At 41.5% G+C, this 19313-nt stretch overlaps 2 protein-coding genes across 11 annotated transcripts in view; one reads left to right on the forward strand and one right to left on the reverse strand.

Annotated features, from left to right (window-relative positions):
* Positions 1 to 19313, forward strand: part of PEX1 (peroxisomal biogenesis factor 1) — an 87432-nt gene that overhangs the window by 59403 nt on the left and 8716 nt on the right. For all 3 annotated transcript variants that reach the window (XR_006778776.2, XM_087861078.1, XM_045793260.2), the window contains 12 exons: positions 361 to 531; positions 2024 to 2178; positions 7937 to 8126; positions 8321 to 8487; positions 10240 to 10374; positions 13438 to 13502; positions 14489 to 14631; positions 14713 to 14816; positions 15500 to 15676; positions 16975 to 17205; positions 18058 to 18255; positions 18504 to 18634. Coding sequence is in view for 2 of the 3 variants with exons in the window: in XM_087861078.1 (XP_087717204.1) it covers positions 361 to 531; positions 2024 to 2178; positions 7937 to 8126; positions 8321 to 8487; positions 10240 to 10374; positions 13438 to 13502; positions 14489 to 14631; positions 14713 to 14816; positions 15500 to 15676; positions 16975 to 17205; positions 18058 to 18255; positions 18504 to 18634 (1867 nt within the window). In the remaining variant the exon portion in view is untranslated. The remainder of the gene's footprint in view (positions 1 to 360; positions 532 to 2023; positions 2179 to 7936; positions 8127 to 8320; positions 8488 to 10239; positions 10375 to 13437; positions 13503 to 14488; positions 14632 to 14712; positions 14817 to 15499; positions 15677 to 16974; positions 17206 to 18057; positions 18256 to 18503; positions 18635 to 19313) is intronic.
* The window catches only part of GATAD1 (GATA zinc finger domain containing 1), a 55825-nt gene continuing 51955 nt past the window's right edge, over positions 15444 to 19313 (reverse strand). For 5 of the 8 annotated variants that reach the window (XR_015724023.1, XR_015724022.1, XR_015724021.1 and 2 more), the window contains 2 exons: positions 15798 to 15901; positions 15673 to 15707 (listed from right to left, as the gene is read on the reverse strand). Coding sequence is in view for 2 of the 8 variants with exons in the window: in XM_045793262.2 (XP_045649218.2) it covers positions 15644 to 15707; positions 15798 to 15901 (168 nt within the window). In the remaining 6 variants the exon portion in view is untranslated. Of the gene's footprint in view, positions 15708 to 15797; positions 15902 to 18295; positions 18341 to 18632; positions 19161 to 19313 lie in introns of those variants that run through there. The other 3 variants (XM_045793262.2, XR_015724018.1, XM_045793263.2) reach the window with 3 other exon arrangements.

Genomic DNA, 19313 nt, shown 5'->3' on the forward strand with positions numbered 1-19313 from the left:
GAGCCCCTACTCTCTCATTTATGTTTTCCACATCCTGCTTTTATTTTACTGTTTTGTCGTACGCCATCTGAAATTGTCTGTGGACTAAGGCCAGGTAGGAATACATACATACAGGACTTACAGTAGCATATTCCTTTTTTCTGTTTTATAAAATTCAGTACTTTACTGAGTCCGTTGAGGCTGTATTAATTGAAGCCATGTTAATGATTAACAGATTTTAGTGATTGGCATATTAACAAAATATGGCTCAAATTTTCATAGTTAAATCAATATTGAGCTTTTCTAATGCTCTCAAAAGGGCAGCCGGAACTTACCAGCCCTGAAATAACATTAAAACCATTTCATATCTTGCATATTAAGGAAAAAGGCTTGAAAACATACAAAAAACCCTGGAGCTGGCTTTCTCAGAGGCGGCATGGAGGCAGCCTTCTGTGATTCTGCTCGACGACCTTGACCTCGTTGCCGGCCTGCCTGCTGCCCCAGAACACGAGCGCAGCCCTGAGGCCGCGCAGAGCCAGCGGCTGGCACATGGTAATGGTAACGCGTCCCCTCGTGGCGGTGGGCCTTTTTCTTTGGTTAGCAACAGTTTTAGTCTCAATGACAAGTCTGCTCTCTTCTGAAAATGCTATGTTACGTGTTGCTTTTGAGGTTCTGTATTAGTAAACTTGGTAGACAAAGAGCAGTGTGAAAATTCTGCAACTTCACGATTAGTCTTTTGAGGTCTTTTCATTCTCCTGTGCTTATTAGAACTTGCTTCATTGGACAGATTTACTCTGGCCTTGTTCATTTGACAAATCTTTGTCTAATGCTTATGTATTATATGTATAATACATATATATATGTAATATATATATGTATTATATTATACAGTCTGTATTCTCAAAGTCTGGGAGCAGAAGGAAAAGTAAATGGACAATTTTCGTACAGAATACTGGTAATAATAATGGTAGCTACCATGCATTGAGTGCCTTGTCTGGGTTAGGGATTGTTTTATATTCTACATGCGGATAGTCTGCAAATGTTCTACAGGTGAATAAATGGAAATTCAGAGATTAAGTCATTTGGCGCAGGTGGCACAGCTCAGAAGTGGTGGGATCTGCTCTGCTAGGGGTGTACGCGGGGCACCTGCGGGAGCACGCACCCTCAGCTGGGACTGGGAGGGGTGGTAAGGAGTTAGCAGAGAAGGTGTTGGGGGGAGTTGATAACTGCAATTAACTGAATGTTGATGGAGGAGCAGAGATTAGCATGAAGCAGCTTCATGCTAATGAAGAAGCAGAGGAGTGTGATCCACAGGCAAGGGCGCAGAGGCACGAGAAGTGGTGGGATGTTGTGACCGCGGCGTGACTGGAGCTTGGAGGGGTGCTGGAGGATGTGCCTGCGGGCAGCAAGAACTCGGGTTCTTGAGAGCTGGAGCAGGTAGAAAATGCAGCCACAGTGCCTTGGGTTATTATGAACTCACGCTCACCTCCCAGCCTGAATCCTGTAGGAGCCGCAGAACTTGTTGGATGGAACGCGGCAAAGTTTTAGGTTAGGACTCAGATACACGTTATTAATGCCCGTGTCAGTTCAGACCTCCTCACAACCAAAGCTGGCAAGACCTGGGGTGGGAAGAGGTTGTTCAGGAAGTCAGAGGAGTAGGAACTGTGTTTTGCCTAATAAACAGAGCACAGTATGGAAATTTATCAGCCTTCTGTATTTATTTCAGAGACTCCTGTTCATTTACTTTCTAAGATCCAGAAGTAAGGCACCACCGAGGCATTGTTGGGAGTACACAGACTGAGTTTACAGTACTTCCTGTGCCTCCGTTAGATTGGTTAGAGTGCGGCTGCTGTTAGATCCTCAGTAAGTCAATCGATGAATGAGTGGCAGATGTAATTTTTAGAAGGTATGAATATGAAGGATCCATACTCTGTACTCCACTTAAAAGCTCGACTTTAGATTATCATTATTTTTAATGACTGTTTAACTTTTAAATTTCATGTTTCTATTTACTAAGCTTTTACACTGTATTGCTTTATTCTAGCTTTGAGTGATATGATGAAAGAGTTTATTTCCATGGGAAGTTTGGTTGCACTGATGGCCACGAGCCAGTCTCAGCATTCTCTGCAGCCTTCGCTCGTCTCTGCTCAAGGGACTCACATATTTCAGTGTATCCAACATATTCACCCTCCAGATCAGGTAATGCTATCTGTGAAGATTGTTCAGATATGCCCCTCTTCATATAAACCATTTTTCAGTTTTATTTATGTATTTATTTAATTAATTAAATTTATTTATAGTAGGCTCCACACCCAGCATGGAGCCAACGCAGGGCTTGAACTCACGACGCTGAGATCAAGACCTGAGCTGAGATCAAGAGTCAGCTGCTTAACTGACTGAGCCACCCGGGTGCCCCTCATTTTTAAATATTATTAATAATTTATGGCTTTAAATTTATGCTTAAGGATATTTGAAAGGCGACATTTGGTACATGTGTTCAGATGAACAATTTCCATTTATAACCATCTGAAATGTTACTATGTACTTTCCAAAGCTTTTTGAAAAACATTTTTTTTTAATTGTTGAAGTTTTGTTATTCCATTTAAAAGGAAACAAAAACCCTACAAATTCTTTTTTTTTTTTTTTTTTTTTATTAATAACGATTTTTTATTATATTATGTTAGTCACCATACAGTACATCCCCGGAAAAACCCTACAAATTCTGAACTGCTTCATTTCCCATTGGTGAAATCTATAAATACATCATGGACATTAGAATTTTTTTTCAGTTTATTGAGGTATAATTAACAAAGTTGTATATATTTAAAGTGTACAACATGATTTGCATATACATTATGAAATCTTTACCACAATCAAGTTAATTGAACACATCCATTACTTTACATAGTTACCTTTTTAAACATTGCTTTTTAATAAGAGCATTTAGTGAGAAATGCAAATAGATTTATGAATATGTGTGTGCATATATATATTTTTTTTCATCATGGTAAGTGTACTCTTTAATCCCCATCATGTATTTTACCCATCCCCCCACCCACTGTCCCTCTGGTCACCATCAGTTTCTTCTCTGTAGTTAAGAGTGTTTCTTGGTTTGTCTCTTTTTTTTTTCCTTTGCTCATTTGTTTCTTAAATTCCACGTATGAGTGAGATCATATGATGCTTTGCCTTTCTCTGATGTATTTTGCTTAGCATTATACTGTTCAGCTGTATCCATGTTGTTGCAGAGGGCAAGATCTCATTCTTTATTATGGCTGCACCATGTTCCAGTGTGTATGTATATACATATATAGAGAGAGCACATCTTCTTTATCCATTCATCTGTTGTTGGACACTTGGGCTGCTTCCATAATTTGGCTATTGTAAACAGTGCCGCCATAAACATAGGGGTACATGTACCCCTTTGAATTAGTGTTTTTGTATTTTGGGGGGTAAATACCCAGTAGTGTGATCACTGGATCATAGGGTAGTTCTAGTTTTAATTTTTTGAGGAACCTCACACTGTTTTCCACAGTGGTTGCACCAGTTTGCACTCCCACCAACAATGCAGGAGGGTTCCTTTTTCTTCACATCCTTGTCAGTACTTATTTTTTTCTTGTGTTTTTGATTTTAGCCATTCTGACAGGAGTGAGGTGATATCTCATTGTAGTTTTGATTTGCATTTCCCTGATGATTATTGATGTTGGGCATCTTTTCATGTCTGTTGGCCATCTGTGTGTCTTCTTTGGAGAAATGTGTGTTCATGTCTTCTGCCCATTTTTAAATTGGATTGTTTTTGGGGTATTGAGTTATATCAGTTCTTTATATATTTTGGATACTAACCCTTTATCAGATGTATCATTTGCAACTGTCTTCTCCCACTCAGTCGGTTGCCTTTTAGTTTTGTTGATTGTTTCCTTCACTCTGCAGAAGCTTTTTATTTTGATGTAGTTCCAATAGCTTATTTTTGCTTTTATTTTCCTTGCCTTGGGAGATACATGTAGAAAAATGTCGTATTAACCGATGGCAGAGAAATTACTGCCTGTGCTCTCTTTAAGGATTTTTCTTTTCTTTAAGGATTTTTATGGTTTTAGGTCTCACATTTAGGTCTTCAATCCATTTTGGGTTTATTTTTGTGTATGGTGAAAGAAAGTGGTCCAGTTTCATTCTTTTGCATGAGGCTGTCCAGTTTTCCCTATACCACTTGTTGAAGAGACCATCTTTTTTCCCAATGTATGTTCATTCGTCCTTTGTTGAAGATTAATTGGCCATATAATTCTGGGTTTATTTCTGGGTTTTTCTGTTCTAGTCCGTTGATCTCTGTATCTGTTTTTATGCCAGTACCATACTGTTTTAATTACTACCACTTTGTAATATAACTTGAAATCTGGAATTGTGATGTCTGCAGCTTTGCTTTTCTTTTTCAAGATTGCTTTGGCTATGCAGGGTCCTTTGTCGTTCCATACATATTTTAGAATTATTTATTTTAGTTCTGTGAAAAATGCTGATGGTATTTTGATAGGGATTGCATTAAATGTGTGGATTGCTTTGGGTAGCATAGACATCTTAATATTTATTCTTCCAGCCTGTGAGCATGGAATGTCTTTCCATTTCTTTGTGTTGTCTTGAATTTTTTTATCAGTATTTTATAGTTTTCAGAGTACAGGTGTTTCACCTCTTAGGTTTACTCATGGATATTTTATTGTTTTTGGTGCAATTGTGAATGGGATTGTTTTCTTAATTTCACTTTCTGCTGCTTCATTGTTAGTGTATAGGAACGCAACAGATTTCTGTGCGTCGATTTTGTATCCTGTGACCGTTGAATTCATTTATCAGTTCTAGTAGATTTTGCTGGAGTCTTTAGGGTTTCCTATATATAGTATCACGTCATGTGTAAGTAGTGAAAGTTTTACTTCTTTACCAGTTTGGACACCTTTTATTTCTTTTTGTTGTCTGATTGCTGTGGCTAGGACTCCAGTACTATGTTGAATTAAAGTGGTCAGAGTGGACATACTTGGGTTTTTTCATAAATGGCCTTTATTATGTTGAGGTATGTTCCCTGTTAGACGTACTTTGCAGAGGGTTTTTATCATGAATGGATGTTGTACTTTGTCAGATGCTTTTTCTGCATCTATTGAAATGATCATATGTGTTTTGGTTTTTTTTTAAGATTTTATTTATTATTTATTTGACAGAGACAGCCAGCAAGAGAGGGAACACAAGCAGGGGGAGTGGGAGAGGAAGCAGCAGGCTCCTAGCGGAGGAGCCTAATGTGGGGCTCGATCCCAGAACCCTGGGATCACGCCCTGAGCCGAAGGCAGATGCTTAACGACTGTGCCACCCAGGCGCCCCAGTTTTTTATCCTTTTTTATCCAAATAGGTGTTTTTTAAAATTTGATTAAACATTTGTTTCTTTACCAGCACCAGTATTCTTTATCCACTATGATTTTAGTACTCAATTCTAATGTGTGGGTTTTTCCTTCACACCGCCAAGCAATTCTCAGACAGCAGATGGGTGTGCTGGAATTCGACTTAATTCTGCTATCTACTCAGATAGCATCAGATTCCACAGATGAAGGGCTCAGTCCTGTAGGCTGCTTTCCACTTCAATGCCAATTGCAAGTCTAGCTTGTTACTGCTTCTGACCAACTAGCTATAAATCAGAGGTTCCCACGACCCCCTGCTTGGCTTTAATTTGCTAGAGCAGTTCACAGAACTAAGAAAGCTAATACACTCAGTAGATTACTGGTTTATTACAGAGGATATTAAAGGATACAAATCAGTAGCCAGAGGAAGAGATACAAAGGGTGAGGTTCTGTTCTCATAAAGCTGCTTCTGTCCTTGTGAAGTTTAGGGCCCAGCAAGATGGCACACAGAAGCTTTCTGGTTCACCAACCTGGAGGCTCTCTGAATCCTCTCCTTTTGGGTTTTTGTGGACTTTTCATTCCATAGGCATGATTGATTAAATCTTTGGCCCTTTGCAGTTGACTCAACCTTCAGCCCCTTTTCCCTTTCTGGAAATCGAAGTGTGGTACTGCAAGTTTCAACCCTCTGTTCATGGTTGGTTCCCTGGCAGCCAGCCCCCAGCTTAGGTGCTTTTTGGAAGTCCCCTCATTAACGTAAACTCTGGTGTGTTGGAAAGGGTGTGACTATCAGGACGCCTTTATCACTCTTATCACTTAAGAAATTCTAAGGGTTTGGGGCACCTGGGTGGCTCAGTCAGTTAAGTGTCTGCCTTCAGCTCAGGTCATGATCCCAGAATCCTGGGATCAAGTCCCTTGTCGGGCTCCCTGCTCAGTGGGGAGCCTGCTTCTCCCCACCTCCCCCTCCCCCCGGCTCATGCTCTCTCTCTCTCAAATACGTGAATAAAATCTTTTAAAAAAAGAGAAAGAAAGAAATTAATTTTAAGGGTTTTAGTAGATCTGGGCCAGAAACAGGGACAAAAAAACAAACATATATTTCTTATCATAAATCACAATATCACAAGCACGTATGGCCCATTGTCCCCATTTGGGGACTCATGGTCATGAAGGTTTTAGAGGCAGTGAGCAAAGGAGTATGTTCCAGGACTGACAAGCACATTTTAACCTCTTCTTTAAAAAAAAAATTTTTTAAAGATTTTATATATTTATTTTGAGAGCAAGAAAGAGCACAGAAGCCAGGGAGGGGGGTGGGCAAAGGGAGAGGGAGAGAAAATCTTTTTTTTTTTTTTTTTTTAAGATTTTATTTATTTATTCGACAGAGATAGAGACAGCCAGCGAGAGAGGGAACACAAGCAGGGGGAGTGGGAGAGGAAGAAGCAGGCTCATAGCGGAGGAGCCTGATGTGGGCCTCGATCCCAGATCGCCGGGATCACGCCCTGAGCCGAAGGCAGACGCTTAACCGCTGTGCCACCCAGGCGCCCCCAGGGAGAGAAAATCTTAAGCAGACTCCGTGCTAAGCACAGAGCTCAGAGTGGGACTCGATCTCACAACCATGAGATCATGACCTGAGCCAAAGTCAAGAGTCAGATGCTTTAACTGACTGAGCCACCCAGGAGCCCTTTAAAATTTAAGATTAAAATTCTTATCCTAAATATTCGTATCCCGTGGTAATTATCTATTAAAGAATGAAAGTATTAAACCTGGTAGTAAGCATAACAGAATGGTAGTGGTATTGGTTATTGAATATTTATATATACCTACCAATTTTTTTTTTTTAAGATTTTATTTAACAGAGACAGCCAGCGAGAGAGGGAACACAAGCAGGGGGAGTGGGAGAGGAAGAAGCAGGCTCCCAGCGGAGGAGCCTGATGTGGGACTCGATCCCAGAACGCCGGGGTCACGCCCTGAGCCGAAGGCAGACGCTTAACGACTGTGCCACCCAGGCGCCCCAACCTACCTATTTTTTAAGTAGGCTTCATGCTGAGCCCAACACAGGGCTTGAACTCACGACCCTGAGATCAAAACCTGAGCTGAGATCAAGAGTCAGATGCCCAACAGCCTGAGCCACCCAGGTGCCCCTGAATATCTTTTTAGATATAAGTTTTATAGGAACAACAACAAAAACCACTCTTAAAAGAAACCAAATGTTACTAATAAGGCTTCTTACTGGAGAAATAGCAGTCATTTTTCAATATGGTTTTTTTTTTACAACTTTATTGAGGCATAATTGAAGACAACAAATTCAGTATTTGAAGTGTACAATTTGATCAGTTTTAATGTGTATATTATATACTGTATATACTATTTAACATGTATATACCAAGAAGCCATCGCCACAATTAGGGTAGCGGGCATTTCCATCACTCCCAAAGTTTCCCAGTGCCCCTTCACAATCCATCCCTCCCCCACTGCATCCACAGAGGACTGCCAATTTCTTTGTCACTGTAGATTATGTCAACCTGGTTTTTCTGAAAATATATGTACTAAAGTTTATATTTGAGTAAAATTAGAAATTGAATTTTGTGTTTTTTCTTTAGGAGCAAAGGTGTGAAATTCTGCATAATGTGATAAAAAATAAACTGGACTGTGAAATAAGCAGGTTCACTAATCTTGACCTGAAACGTATAGCGAAAGAAACTGAAGGGTTTGTGGCTAGAGATTTTACGGTGCTTGTGGATCGAGCCATACATTCTCATCTCTCTCATCAGAGCGTATCCACCAGGGAAGGTACGTGTTCCTATTAAATCCAAAATTTGAAATCTTCCCATTGCAGAGAAAGTTAATGTAGTAAGAATTACATATATTCTATTTTAGTATTCAGAGAAGCAGGTGAGTAGGAAATCAGCATCTCCAGCTAAGATGATAGCATATTTTGAAGATTCATATAGATATGACTACCAATTCTGTTTATTTTTAAACAGAATTAGCTTTAACAACATTGGACTTCCAAAAGGCTCTCCAAGGATTTATTCCTGCGTCTCTGCGAAATGTCAACTTGCATAAACCTAGGGACCTGGGCTGGGATAAGATTGGTGGATTACATGAAGTTCGGCAGATACTCATGGATACTATCCAGTTACCAGCCAAGGTACTTAAAAAAAATCAAGTACTTCCAAAAGAACCACTGAATGGCTTTATGTGTGGGCTTGCCTAATCTCAGTTTGATTCAAGAAGTAGTTACTGAGTTACCGAGTAAATGCCACCCCTATTTTTTTTTATTTATGATATGTTAGTCACCATACAGTATATCCTTTGTTTTTGATGTAGTGTTCCATGATTCATGGTTTGCGTATAACACCCAGTGCTCCATGCAATATGTGCCCTCCTTACTACCCATCACCGGCCTATCCCAGTCCCCCACCCCCCTCCCATCTGAAGCCCTCAGTTTGTTTCCCAGAGTCCATAATCTCTCATGGTTCATTCCCCCTTGTGTTTACCCCCCCTTCATTCTTCCCTTCCTTCTCCTACCGATCTTCCTGCTATTCCTTATGTTCCACAAATGAGTGAAACCATAATTGTCTTTCTCTGCTTGACTTATTTCACTTAGCATAATCTCCAGTCCCGTCCATGTTGCTGCAAATGTGCCAGCACTATTTTTGATACGCTAACAGATTTTTTAAAAGTATTTGATATACTCCTTGCTTGTACATAACTTAAAAAGAAAGCTGGGGTGATATTTACAGTACATATATTTTGGTGTGAATTGCATAATTCTGGTGTTTTGCGTGAATCATTCAGATTGTACTAAAACAAAATGTACTGTCAGCTGGGATTTGAACAGGAGCCGGTAGGAATAAGCTGGAGGAATCATCTAGGTCCACAGAACTGAGGGATTAAGTCACATTCCAGACTCCGGGTCTCAGTCCTAGACAGAGTTAGAAGGCAGCATCAGCCACGCAGGTGGTAGGATAAAGGGGGCAGAGGTAGATGGGTCAGAAGATCGAAAGGTACAGTCTAGGCGGTAGTGCATTTGAACTGCAGACCTGCGAGGTAAGGATCATTGCGTGAGATCAGCAGCCCAGGCAAAGAGCCGAGACACGGGTGAGTTAAGGACCTCAGTTACATGTGAGTAGATGGCAAGTCCTGGAAACCATGGCCATTGAGTGCAGCCCAGGACTGCAGGCTAAAGCCTGAGAGAAGGTGGGCGTGGAAGCACTTGCCAGCAGGATCATGCCCCCTCATGCTGGGTCTGGGCGTTGGAATCCAGATGCGCAGAGGCGCCCTGCATAATGGCTGACTTTGGGGCCTCTTCAGATTAGAATGGGGAGAGAGATGGGGTTCGAATTTTGTCAGCAGGGGCAACTGAATAGGCATACCTAACAGAGACCGGGCTATTGCTGCCATTCCCCTGACGTTTGACTCACCTGTTCACGAAGTCTTCTTGCTCTCTGGTAATTTAGAAGCAGTCACCCGCTCGCCATGGAGGCTCTCGGGAGAGCTGTGATCATGATACATGCGTCTCTATTATTTTTCTTTCCTTGATTGAGTGTATTTGAATATACATAGCTATCATAACTTGCCCTGTGAACCATACAAGGGGAAGGCAGTACACTTGTTAAAAGGTTGATTTTTAATTTTCTAAATGTAGTAATTTTATAATTTTTTTAAAAACAGGACAAAATGGAAAGAAGTTCAGAGACAGTTATACACACTTTATGAAGAATGTATTCTGTGGTCCAGTTGGTAAAAAATCGGTGGTAGTCGCTTTGAACTCATGTATTGAGTAGGAACTTTATACAGTTAGTAAAGGGGGCAGTTACTCCCCTCTGAATACTTCTTGCTGTACATTGACTTTGGCGCTTAGTCCTTTGTTTAGACTTGAGTTCTTTGTATTTTTCAGTACCCAGAACTGTTTGCAAACTTGCCCATACGACAGAGAACAGGAGTACTGTTGTATGGTCCTCCCGGGACAGGAAAAACCTTACTAGCTGGAGTGATCGCCCGAGAGAGTGGAATGAATTTCATTAGCGTCAAGGTATGTCTTGCATTTATCTTTTCTCTTTTTTTTATGGAGGTAAATTTACATAACAAAGTGTACAATTCAGTGGCATGTAATGCATTCACAGTGCTATGTAACCACCCCCTCTCTCATTTCAAAACTTTTTCATCCTGTTCCCTGTCCCCCCAGCCACTGATGTGCTTTCTGTCTAGGGGTTTCCCTGTTCTGGACAGGTCCTGTAAAGGGAACCATGCAGTATGTCGTCTTTTGTGACTGGCTTCTTTGACTTAACATGTTTTCAAGGTCCATCCAAGTGGTAGCAGCTGTCAGTACTTGAGGTTTTTTTTTTTAAGATACTTTTTTTTTTTTTTAGATTTATTTGAGAGAGCACGGCATGGGGCGGGGGGGGGGGGGACAGAGGGAGAGACAGAGAGAATCTCCAGCAGACCCCATGCTCAGCACAGAGCCCAGTGCGGGGCTCCATCTCACGACCCTGAGATCATGACCTGAGCCGAAACCAAGAGTTGGATGCTTAACCGACCGAGCCACCCAGGCGCCTCAGTACTTCAGTTCTTTGAATATTTCATTGTGTGGGTGTCAGGTTTTTATCCATTCATCATTGGTGGATATTTGGGTTATTTCCACCTTTTGTCTTCTATGCATAATGTTGCTGTAAACATTTGTGTACACATTTCTGTGTGGACATGTTTTCATTTCTCTTGAATATGTACCTAGCAGTGTAGTTGCTGGGCCATATGATAATTCTACGTGTGACTTCTTGAGGCCCCGCCGATCTGTCACAGTGCATCATTTTATACCCCCCCAGCAGTGATGAGTGTACCTGTTTCTCCATATCCTTGCCCACACCATTTATATTTCGTGATTGTGGGTTAGTCTCATATTTGGAAAGCTGGTGGCAGCGATCCGTCTATTAGTTAAAGCTCTGTGGGAGGGGGCGCCTGGGTGGCTCAGTCAGTTAAGTGTCCAACTCTTGATCTCAGCTCAGGTCTTGATCTCAGGCTCATGAGTTCAAGCCCCTCTCTAGGCTCCACACTGGGCTGGGTGGGACATTGCATAATGAGCCACCTCTCTTGTAGGCTTATGCTGTTTTTGCTTAAGGTAAATCTTCATGCATTATCAAGTAGAATCATGCATAAATAGAAAAAAGAGCAAACTACACCTGAAGGGGGAAGAAAACCTAGAAGACTAGGGCTCGGAGGCCACACCGAGGTAGAAGTTGCGTTTTGCTAGCTCCATGCCTTGGTGGCTGTGTTTCACACCCGCGTGTGCCACACTGCGCCCGAGTGTCCTCAGAAGGTGCATCCGGGGACGACAGGACACGCCAGCAGGCGATGTTGGGGAGTGCCTCAGTCTGCCAGTGGCATGTCCTTACAGTCTGAGGTCCCGTATCTTGTACGTTTTCAGTAACCCCACAGTAGTTTACCAAAGAGTGATTAGATTTCAAGGGAAAGGAATCAGTAGATATTGTAGCCTTATTCAAAAGTGATTTATAATCTGAAAGCAGTTCAGTAATTTGCAGTCAGGTTATACCTACCCTTTTTTTTTAATGACATGTTTTTTCTGTGAGCTGGTTATATGGTTACCAGCTACCCTGGAAGTGATGGAGAAGCACTATAACTTCAGTTTTCCTGCCTTCTCTTTTTGGATTCTGGAATAACTGTGATTATACATACTCTTCTTTTTTGCTGGTCACTAAAATGTAGTTTCACTGTTTAAAAGAAAATCTTCCGGATTAAAGCTTATGCGTGTTGTATTTTAGATTGTTCCATTAGGGAGGACACCTTGTCCCTTTTAGTAAACTTTCAAATCATGGTTTGGGATGAATTCTCAAGAGAAAGGTTTCAGAAAAGAAAATTCTGGTGGGTCAGGGTGGATCCCAGGAGACATGCGTCAAAGACAGGGGCCTTCACTGACTCCGTTATGTTGCCTTGTTCGTAATATTTTGCCTTAGTTGTTTCTTATTCCGTTCTCTGTGGTTCTGTATGGACTAGGAAATCTAATTAAATCCTAGTGTATCAGTAGATATCTAGCTAGCTGAGTATTAGAAATTCTTTACTGGGGAGACATATTCTGATCAGTATTTGGTCTTTTTGAGGTAACGATTTTTCACTGGAGATCACGTTAGGGGCTATTCAGTTTTGTTTTTAAAAGATTTTATTTATTGGGGTGCCTGGGTGGCTCAGTCATTAAGCGTCTGCCTTCGGCTCGGGGTGATCCCTCCACTGGGAGCCTGCTTCTTCCTCTCCCATCCCCCCTGCCTGTCTCTCTCTGTGTCAAATAAAATCTTAAAAAAGATTTTATCTGAGAGAGCAAGTGTGCAAGCAGGGGGAGGGGCGGAGGGTGAGGGACAACCAGACTCCGTGCTGAGCACAGACCCTGACACAGGGCTCAATCCCACCATCCTGAGATCACGACCTGAGCTGAAACCAAGAGTTGGACACTCAACTAACTGAGCCACTCAGGCGCCCTGGGGCCTATTCAGTTTTTAAAAAGATCCCGATTTAAGGAAAGACTGTCCTCAAAAGGAATAGTTTTGAAAGTTTTTCAGTTGACTTTTAGAAAAGATGATCTATTCTTCACCTTCTGTCCAAATAAATTGGTTTCAGGAATTGAAGATGCTGATTAAAATAATCCATATCTCATTACACTTTTGAGATAGATGGAACATTGTTCAATACTTACGCGGCAGACACTGTTTTTGGCCCTGGGGACTCAGTAGTGAACAAAACTGCCTTTTTGGAGCTTACATGCTACTGATGGAGAGAGACAGACACACTCACTACAGAACATACTCTCAGGTGGGGCGGCAGCCAGGCCTTTCTGAGGATGTGGCATTCGGTCAGAGAGCTAAGCTCTGCAGCTGTCTGGGGACAAAGGTACTAGGCAGGGGAGACACAAGGTGTAGAACCTGTGACAGGATATTTATTCCAGCCATGTAATTTTTAAAATGTGTTTGAGACATCTGTTGTTTAATCATATTAAAAATCCCCCATGACTGCATTTGGTCTAAGTCATACAAAAAAATATTTTGTTTTTAAAGAATTTTATCTCAATTCTAATTTTATTTTACCCAAATAGGGGCCAGAGTTACTCAGCAAATATATTGGAGCAAGTGAACAAGCGGTTCGAGATATTTTTATAAGGTTGGTTCCCTATGACTATTTTTTTAAGTAACAGACACTATGATTTACCGGTCAGTGCTTTTTGGTCTTTTTCTTTTTTTGGAGAACTGATGTTTAAAATCTGTAATTTATGTGGATTAATAAGCTTGAGAATTCTCCAAATACACTTAAATACTTTTTATATTAAATTTTGGGAATTAGTTTTATATTTACAGTAGAAATATTCGTGAAATGCTGAAAGAAAATCAGAAGTGGTTATTCCAAGGAATCTCCAAGTAATACGAAGCACATAATTACTCCAGTTTAAGTTGGCCACATGCAAACTATTACGGCATTTATATAAAATACAGAAGTTAGTATTTAAGAACGAAAGTAAGATTTTAAATTCAAAAAGTACTTTGTGTCATTCTAGAATTACATTATAAAATAAGCAGGGGAATATAATGTCCATATATTTTTTAAATGAAATGAACTCTTGTATACCCACCACCCAATTTAAGCAACAGAACATTCCCAGGAAAGCATTATTACAGATAAAGGCAGTCACCACACGGTGACCGATTTACCAGGAAGATATTACAGTTCTAAAATTGTGTGTATTCAGTAAGGTAGCTTCAAAATATTTAAGGCAAAAATTGATAGAACTGCAAGGAGAAATGATAAACCCACCTTCATCGATTTTCATAGTTCTCAGTATGTACTTATATTGAGGTTTAAAAAAAACAGTAAAAATGTAGAAGATTTAAACAACATACTCAAGATCGATCTAAGCATCTGTAGAACACGTACCCAACAACTGGAGAAAACAGTCTCTTTAAGCACACGTGGATGTTTTTTGAAAATCGGCTCTGTGGGCCATCCACAGCAACAGTAACTTTCAAAGACCCGGTTTACTGAAAACAAGGATAATTACATAAGCTTTGCCTTCCTTAAGGATATCTACACTGTTATGACTTTGCAAACTCTGAAGCCTTATTCAAATAGGAAATATTGTTTGTTTTTCCCAGAGCACAGGCGGCCAAGCCCTGCATTCTTTTCTTTGATGAATTTGAATCCATTGCTCCTCGGCGCGGCCATGATAATACAGGAGTTACAGATCGCGTGGTTAACCAGTTGCTGACTCAGTTGGACGGAGTGGAAGGCTTACAGGGTAATAACTGTAAATATAGACTATCTTACTGTAACAGTAATTTCACCAGGATTTAAGTAAAGAATATTTCCCCCCCTCCAGGTGTTTATGTATTGGCTGCTACGAGTCGCCCTGACTTGATTGACCCTGCCCTGCTGAGGCCTGGCCGACTCGATAAATGTGTATACTGTCCTCCTCCTGATCAGGTGACAATTTCATACTTAGAGTCTAAAACCCAACACATGCCACACTCTTCCCTTGTGAACTTTACTTCTGCCTGGTAATAGCAGATGTCCTTAGAAGAGCAGCTTCAGGCAAGGCCTTAGTCACAGATTCCGAATTAGATACAAAGCCCAGCCATTTCCCTGCAAATCTGAAGACTCTGTAGTCTTTCATTGTTGGCCAGTTGGAGAAAAAGGAAGGAAACTTAAAGTGTCGCATGTCCATACCCCTCCTTATCCTGGCAAGACTCCAAGAAGCAAGCGTATGACTAGTGAGTGTCTAAGCAGGTTACAGAGAGGGAAGATTTTAACTGTTCCTGGTCTTTGTTTTCCCGCCTCTTGTCCCCAGATTTAGAAACCACTGAATAGATCACGTGTAGCTATTACTTACATTTTTTCTTTTGAAACACTTTCTCGGCTCATTTGCTGAAACCAAGCACCATCTGAGTAAGAAAGGACTTACACGGAAGGGTTAAGAATATTCATTGTCATTCCTTTTCCTCCGTCTCTTCTGTTAGGGAAAAAGCTCCAGAGGAGAGACGGTAGATTAGTGGTACATTTTTCAGCTTGTAATGCTGAGTAGAGATAATTTGTAAGAAAATCATAATACAGTTTAATATTTTTAATTTTGTTTTATTTGTTAAGTCAATTAGTTTTTCTCCCTTCAGGTGTCACGTCTTGAAATTTTAAACGTTCTCAGTGACTCTCTACCTCTGGCAGATGATGTGGACCTTCAGCACGTGGCGTCAGCGACCGACTCCTTCACGGGGGCAGATCTCAAAGCCTTACTTTACAACGCGCAGCTGGCGGCCTTACACGGACGGCTGCTGTCCTCGGGGCTGCAGGTAGGTCGAGGCAGGACAGCGTGCTGTGGTGCTTTAAGAGAATAAGAGCGGTTCAGTGTCAACATGTCAACCTTAAAAAAATCCTATTTCTTAGCCTTAGCAAAACTGTACAGAAATTTACTTGTAGTCAAATGGCCCATCGCTGGAACACTGGCTCTGCAGAGAATTTGGAATTAGGAAGTGTTCAGCGTCTGTCTTTAACGTTACCGTACTCCTGGCAAAGTGCTGGTGAATGGAAGGATATTATGAATTAGATAATATAAACAAAAATATTTTTAGTTTGTTTGTTTTATACTTTATGATATTTGGAAGCTCAAATTCTCCCAGCACTGGCCTGGAAGCCGCTTGGGGGGGGGGGGGCTTCTGTGTCCTTTTGATATGTCCTCCTCATTCTTTCATCACTTACTCTCTTCCTCATGGAACAAGGTTATTCTAGGTTTTTCTTACACTTTCTGTACCCCAGACCTAAAATCAGCCTTTTCCTCTCAGGATAGTATCTTGATTTTAATTTTTGCAGCAGATAATTTGACTTCTGCTACATTATAGCCTTTATATTTTCTAGGAAGGGTTTTCCTATGTACTCCTCCCCCCTACATTTGTTGGGAGATTCTTACAGGGCCTAACGTTCCTCAGTCAGATACTATCAAGTTTTTGCTATTTCTTTTGGCAGGCCACTGAAGTTCTCCACCCTCTTCACTAACAGAAAACGTGATCATTCCAGTGTTTTATAAATAAACATTTCGTAGTTGACAATTCATACAAATAAAATGCAGAGGTTTGAATCCTAGCTTTGTTAACAGTTTTGGGGAGACGGTAAATGATGTACGCATTGTTTTACTAAAATTTTATTATGTGCCTCAGAACCATTAGAAAATTAATCAGAGCTGAAGTTTGGCTCAGTGCACGTTTCCTGGGTGCTGGAGGTTTTTTCTGAGTGTCAGGCGCTGCTCATGGGCCGCCGCTGGTGAGGACGCGTCACACAGGCAGCCTACTCGTTTGTCAGAGTCCTGGTAACAATGGTTCATTCAGCGTTTGCACAGAAAGTGTCCAGTTGGTGCCTGGCTCGCAGGACTGTTGCCTTGTGTGCGTGGGAGAGCTGCGACACCTTTGCCATGTGCACCCTACGGACTGGTCTGAGGGGATCACAGAGGACACAGGGTGGACAAGACCCCTGCTCAGAAACAAAATTTTTGAAAAAGGCCTCTGGTACTGGTCTAGCAGGATGCCAACTGTGTTGTTTATTTCAGAGTTGTAGATGATTTCGATCTTTACACCTGTTGTCCTTGTGTGCGTTCCAGGATGGAAGTTCCAGCTCCGACAGTGACCTGAGTCTGTCTTCGATGGTTTTTCTTAACCACAGCAGTGGCTCTGACGACTCAGCTGGAGATGGGGAATGTGGCTTGGAGCAGTCCCTTGTTTCTCTAGAGCTGTCCGAGATGCTTCCAGATGAATCAAAATTCAACATGTACCGGCTCTACTTTGGAAGCTCTTATGAATCAGAACTCGGAAACGGAACCTCTTCTGATTTGGTATCTTGTGCGGTCGCCATTGTACGGTTCTGATATCTCAAGCCGTGGGTTGGTGTAGAACCTCCTGACCAGCCTGCCCTGTGCTCTCTGGTTGGTTCTTCAGTAAAATAGATCCCTTGGAGTGAGGACTGGGAGGCAGAGCTGGCAGCGCGGGGGAGCCAGAGGAGCGGGGGGGGGGGTGACCCTTCGGTTTCTTGTGGGTTTACTCCCTTTGTCAGTGGTTTTCAAACATCTTTAGTCACAGATCCATTTTCTATTACACTGTTATCATGAAGACAGTGGAAGGTAATGAGAAATTTGATGTACTGTTGCAATAAGGAAAACATTTAGATTTCGTATGGGCAATATCCTGCTTTTCTAAATTACAATAGCATTTAACACTATCCTCCCAAAATTAACAGTGATTCACTGTTATTAGTACATGTAACATTTTTATGTATATACAGATTTGGTTTTTACACATCTCCTTTATTCGGGTTTTTAATCTAAAAGTGAACCACTTTATTCCCAAGAAGTAAGCTGTTGTTTTAGCTCTAGTGTTTGTTTTCTGTTTCTTAACCTTATAGTCTAACTCACTCTGCTGAAAACAAAGAATAAGGCACATTTGGAACCTACCCCGAGGGCATCGGGGTGGCGGATTTACTAACAAAGCATTAAAAAGGTCTGGTGGCGGTTTTTACCCTGTGGTGGTTCAGCAGCCTATAGAATGAACAGATTTGAACTTATTTCAGTTACTCGAACGTAAGCTTATCCAGATGAAGGTTGTTAATGTGATCCTTGATACGTATATCCTTTTTCTCCCACTCTTTTCCTCCCTCTTCCCTTCTCTCCTGACTACACTTAACCACGCAGAGCTCACAGGGCCTGTCTGCACCGAGCTCCATGACGCAGGAGTTTTCTGGAGTTCCTGGGAGAGAGCAGTCGTTTTCACGACCTCCCGTGTTGCAAACAGCCTCGCAGGAGACTTACTCAGAACTCACCCAGGAACAGAGAGAGCAGCTGCGGGCAGAGATCAGTGTCATCAGGGGCAGATACCGGAGCCAAAGTGGAGTATGGCTGGTCTCCCCCCACCCCCGTGACAGTTGTAAAAATTGTTCTTCCTCTTTTGATGCGTACTTCGGTCAGTGAATGAGCTCTATAAAGAAGGGACGGAGGCACATTGATCAAATGGTTGTGTGCATCCTGCTTTGAAACAATTTTTAGTAATCTTAAGAGAAACGGAATGTGTGGTCTCCTGAAAAATGGGCTTCGGCTTTTCCCATTACAGCCCCAAGTTAACTTTGTGCTTTTTACTTCAGGAGGATGACTCCCTTCACCAGCCAGGACCAGTCAAAACCAGTCTGGCTATCAGCCAGTCGCATTTAATGGCTGCTCTCAGTCACACAAGACCATCCATTAGTGAAGACGACTGGAAGAATTTTGCTGAACTGTAAGTACCAGATTCTGAATCGGAATTAGAGAGATTACAGGTGATCATTCACTTAAACTGTTACTTATTTTGAATATGTAAAGGCCCCTTCAAAACAATAGCTCTGCTTTTAAACTCCCCAAAACTTCGAGTAGTGAAAAATGAATTTTTGTTATCTAGTTTACTTGCTATTTGATTTATAATGAACTGATTTAATTTTAAAAGCTTTGTTAAAAGCTCAAATAGTTTGCCAGACCTTTCTGAAAAATATAGTTGTTTTGCTTTCTTTTAAATATGTTCAAATTTATTCACTTGGGGACCACAGTTCACACAGATGTGGATTTACAGGCTTCTTGCAGTTGTCTCTCAGACCATAGATTGGGGACCATTCTAGGTCAAGGATTTAACTCAGTTGAATGCAAGAAATGTGTCTTCCTGGTCTTTAGGAGGTCTGGTCTCACCTGGCAGTACTCGAGGGGGGCAGGTCTGTGTACGTTGTAAGGGCAGAAGAATTTTCCCTTCTTCCCTCCTGTGTTCTTGGGCTGGTCTAATAATCGACAAAAAGACAATAACACAAAATTTCTTACGTACAGTAGCTCCACTAAAGTAGGAAACTCAGGCGGTTAAGGTGTAGCCACCGGCCTGCAACTGCGAGGGGCAGGAAGGAGGTCACAGAAGATGAGAAGAGCAGACGTTTGCC

The sequence above is a fragment of the Ursus americanus genome, chromosome 3 (genome assembly GCF_024610735.1).
Source record: "Ursus americanus isolate L20-20 chromosome 3, mUrsAme1.1.p, whole genome shotgun sequence".
In the NCBI taxonomy this organism is placed as follows: domain Eukaryota; kingdom Metazoa; phylum Chordata; class Mammalia; order Carnivora; family Ursidae; genus Ursus; species Ursus americanus.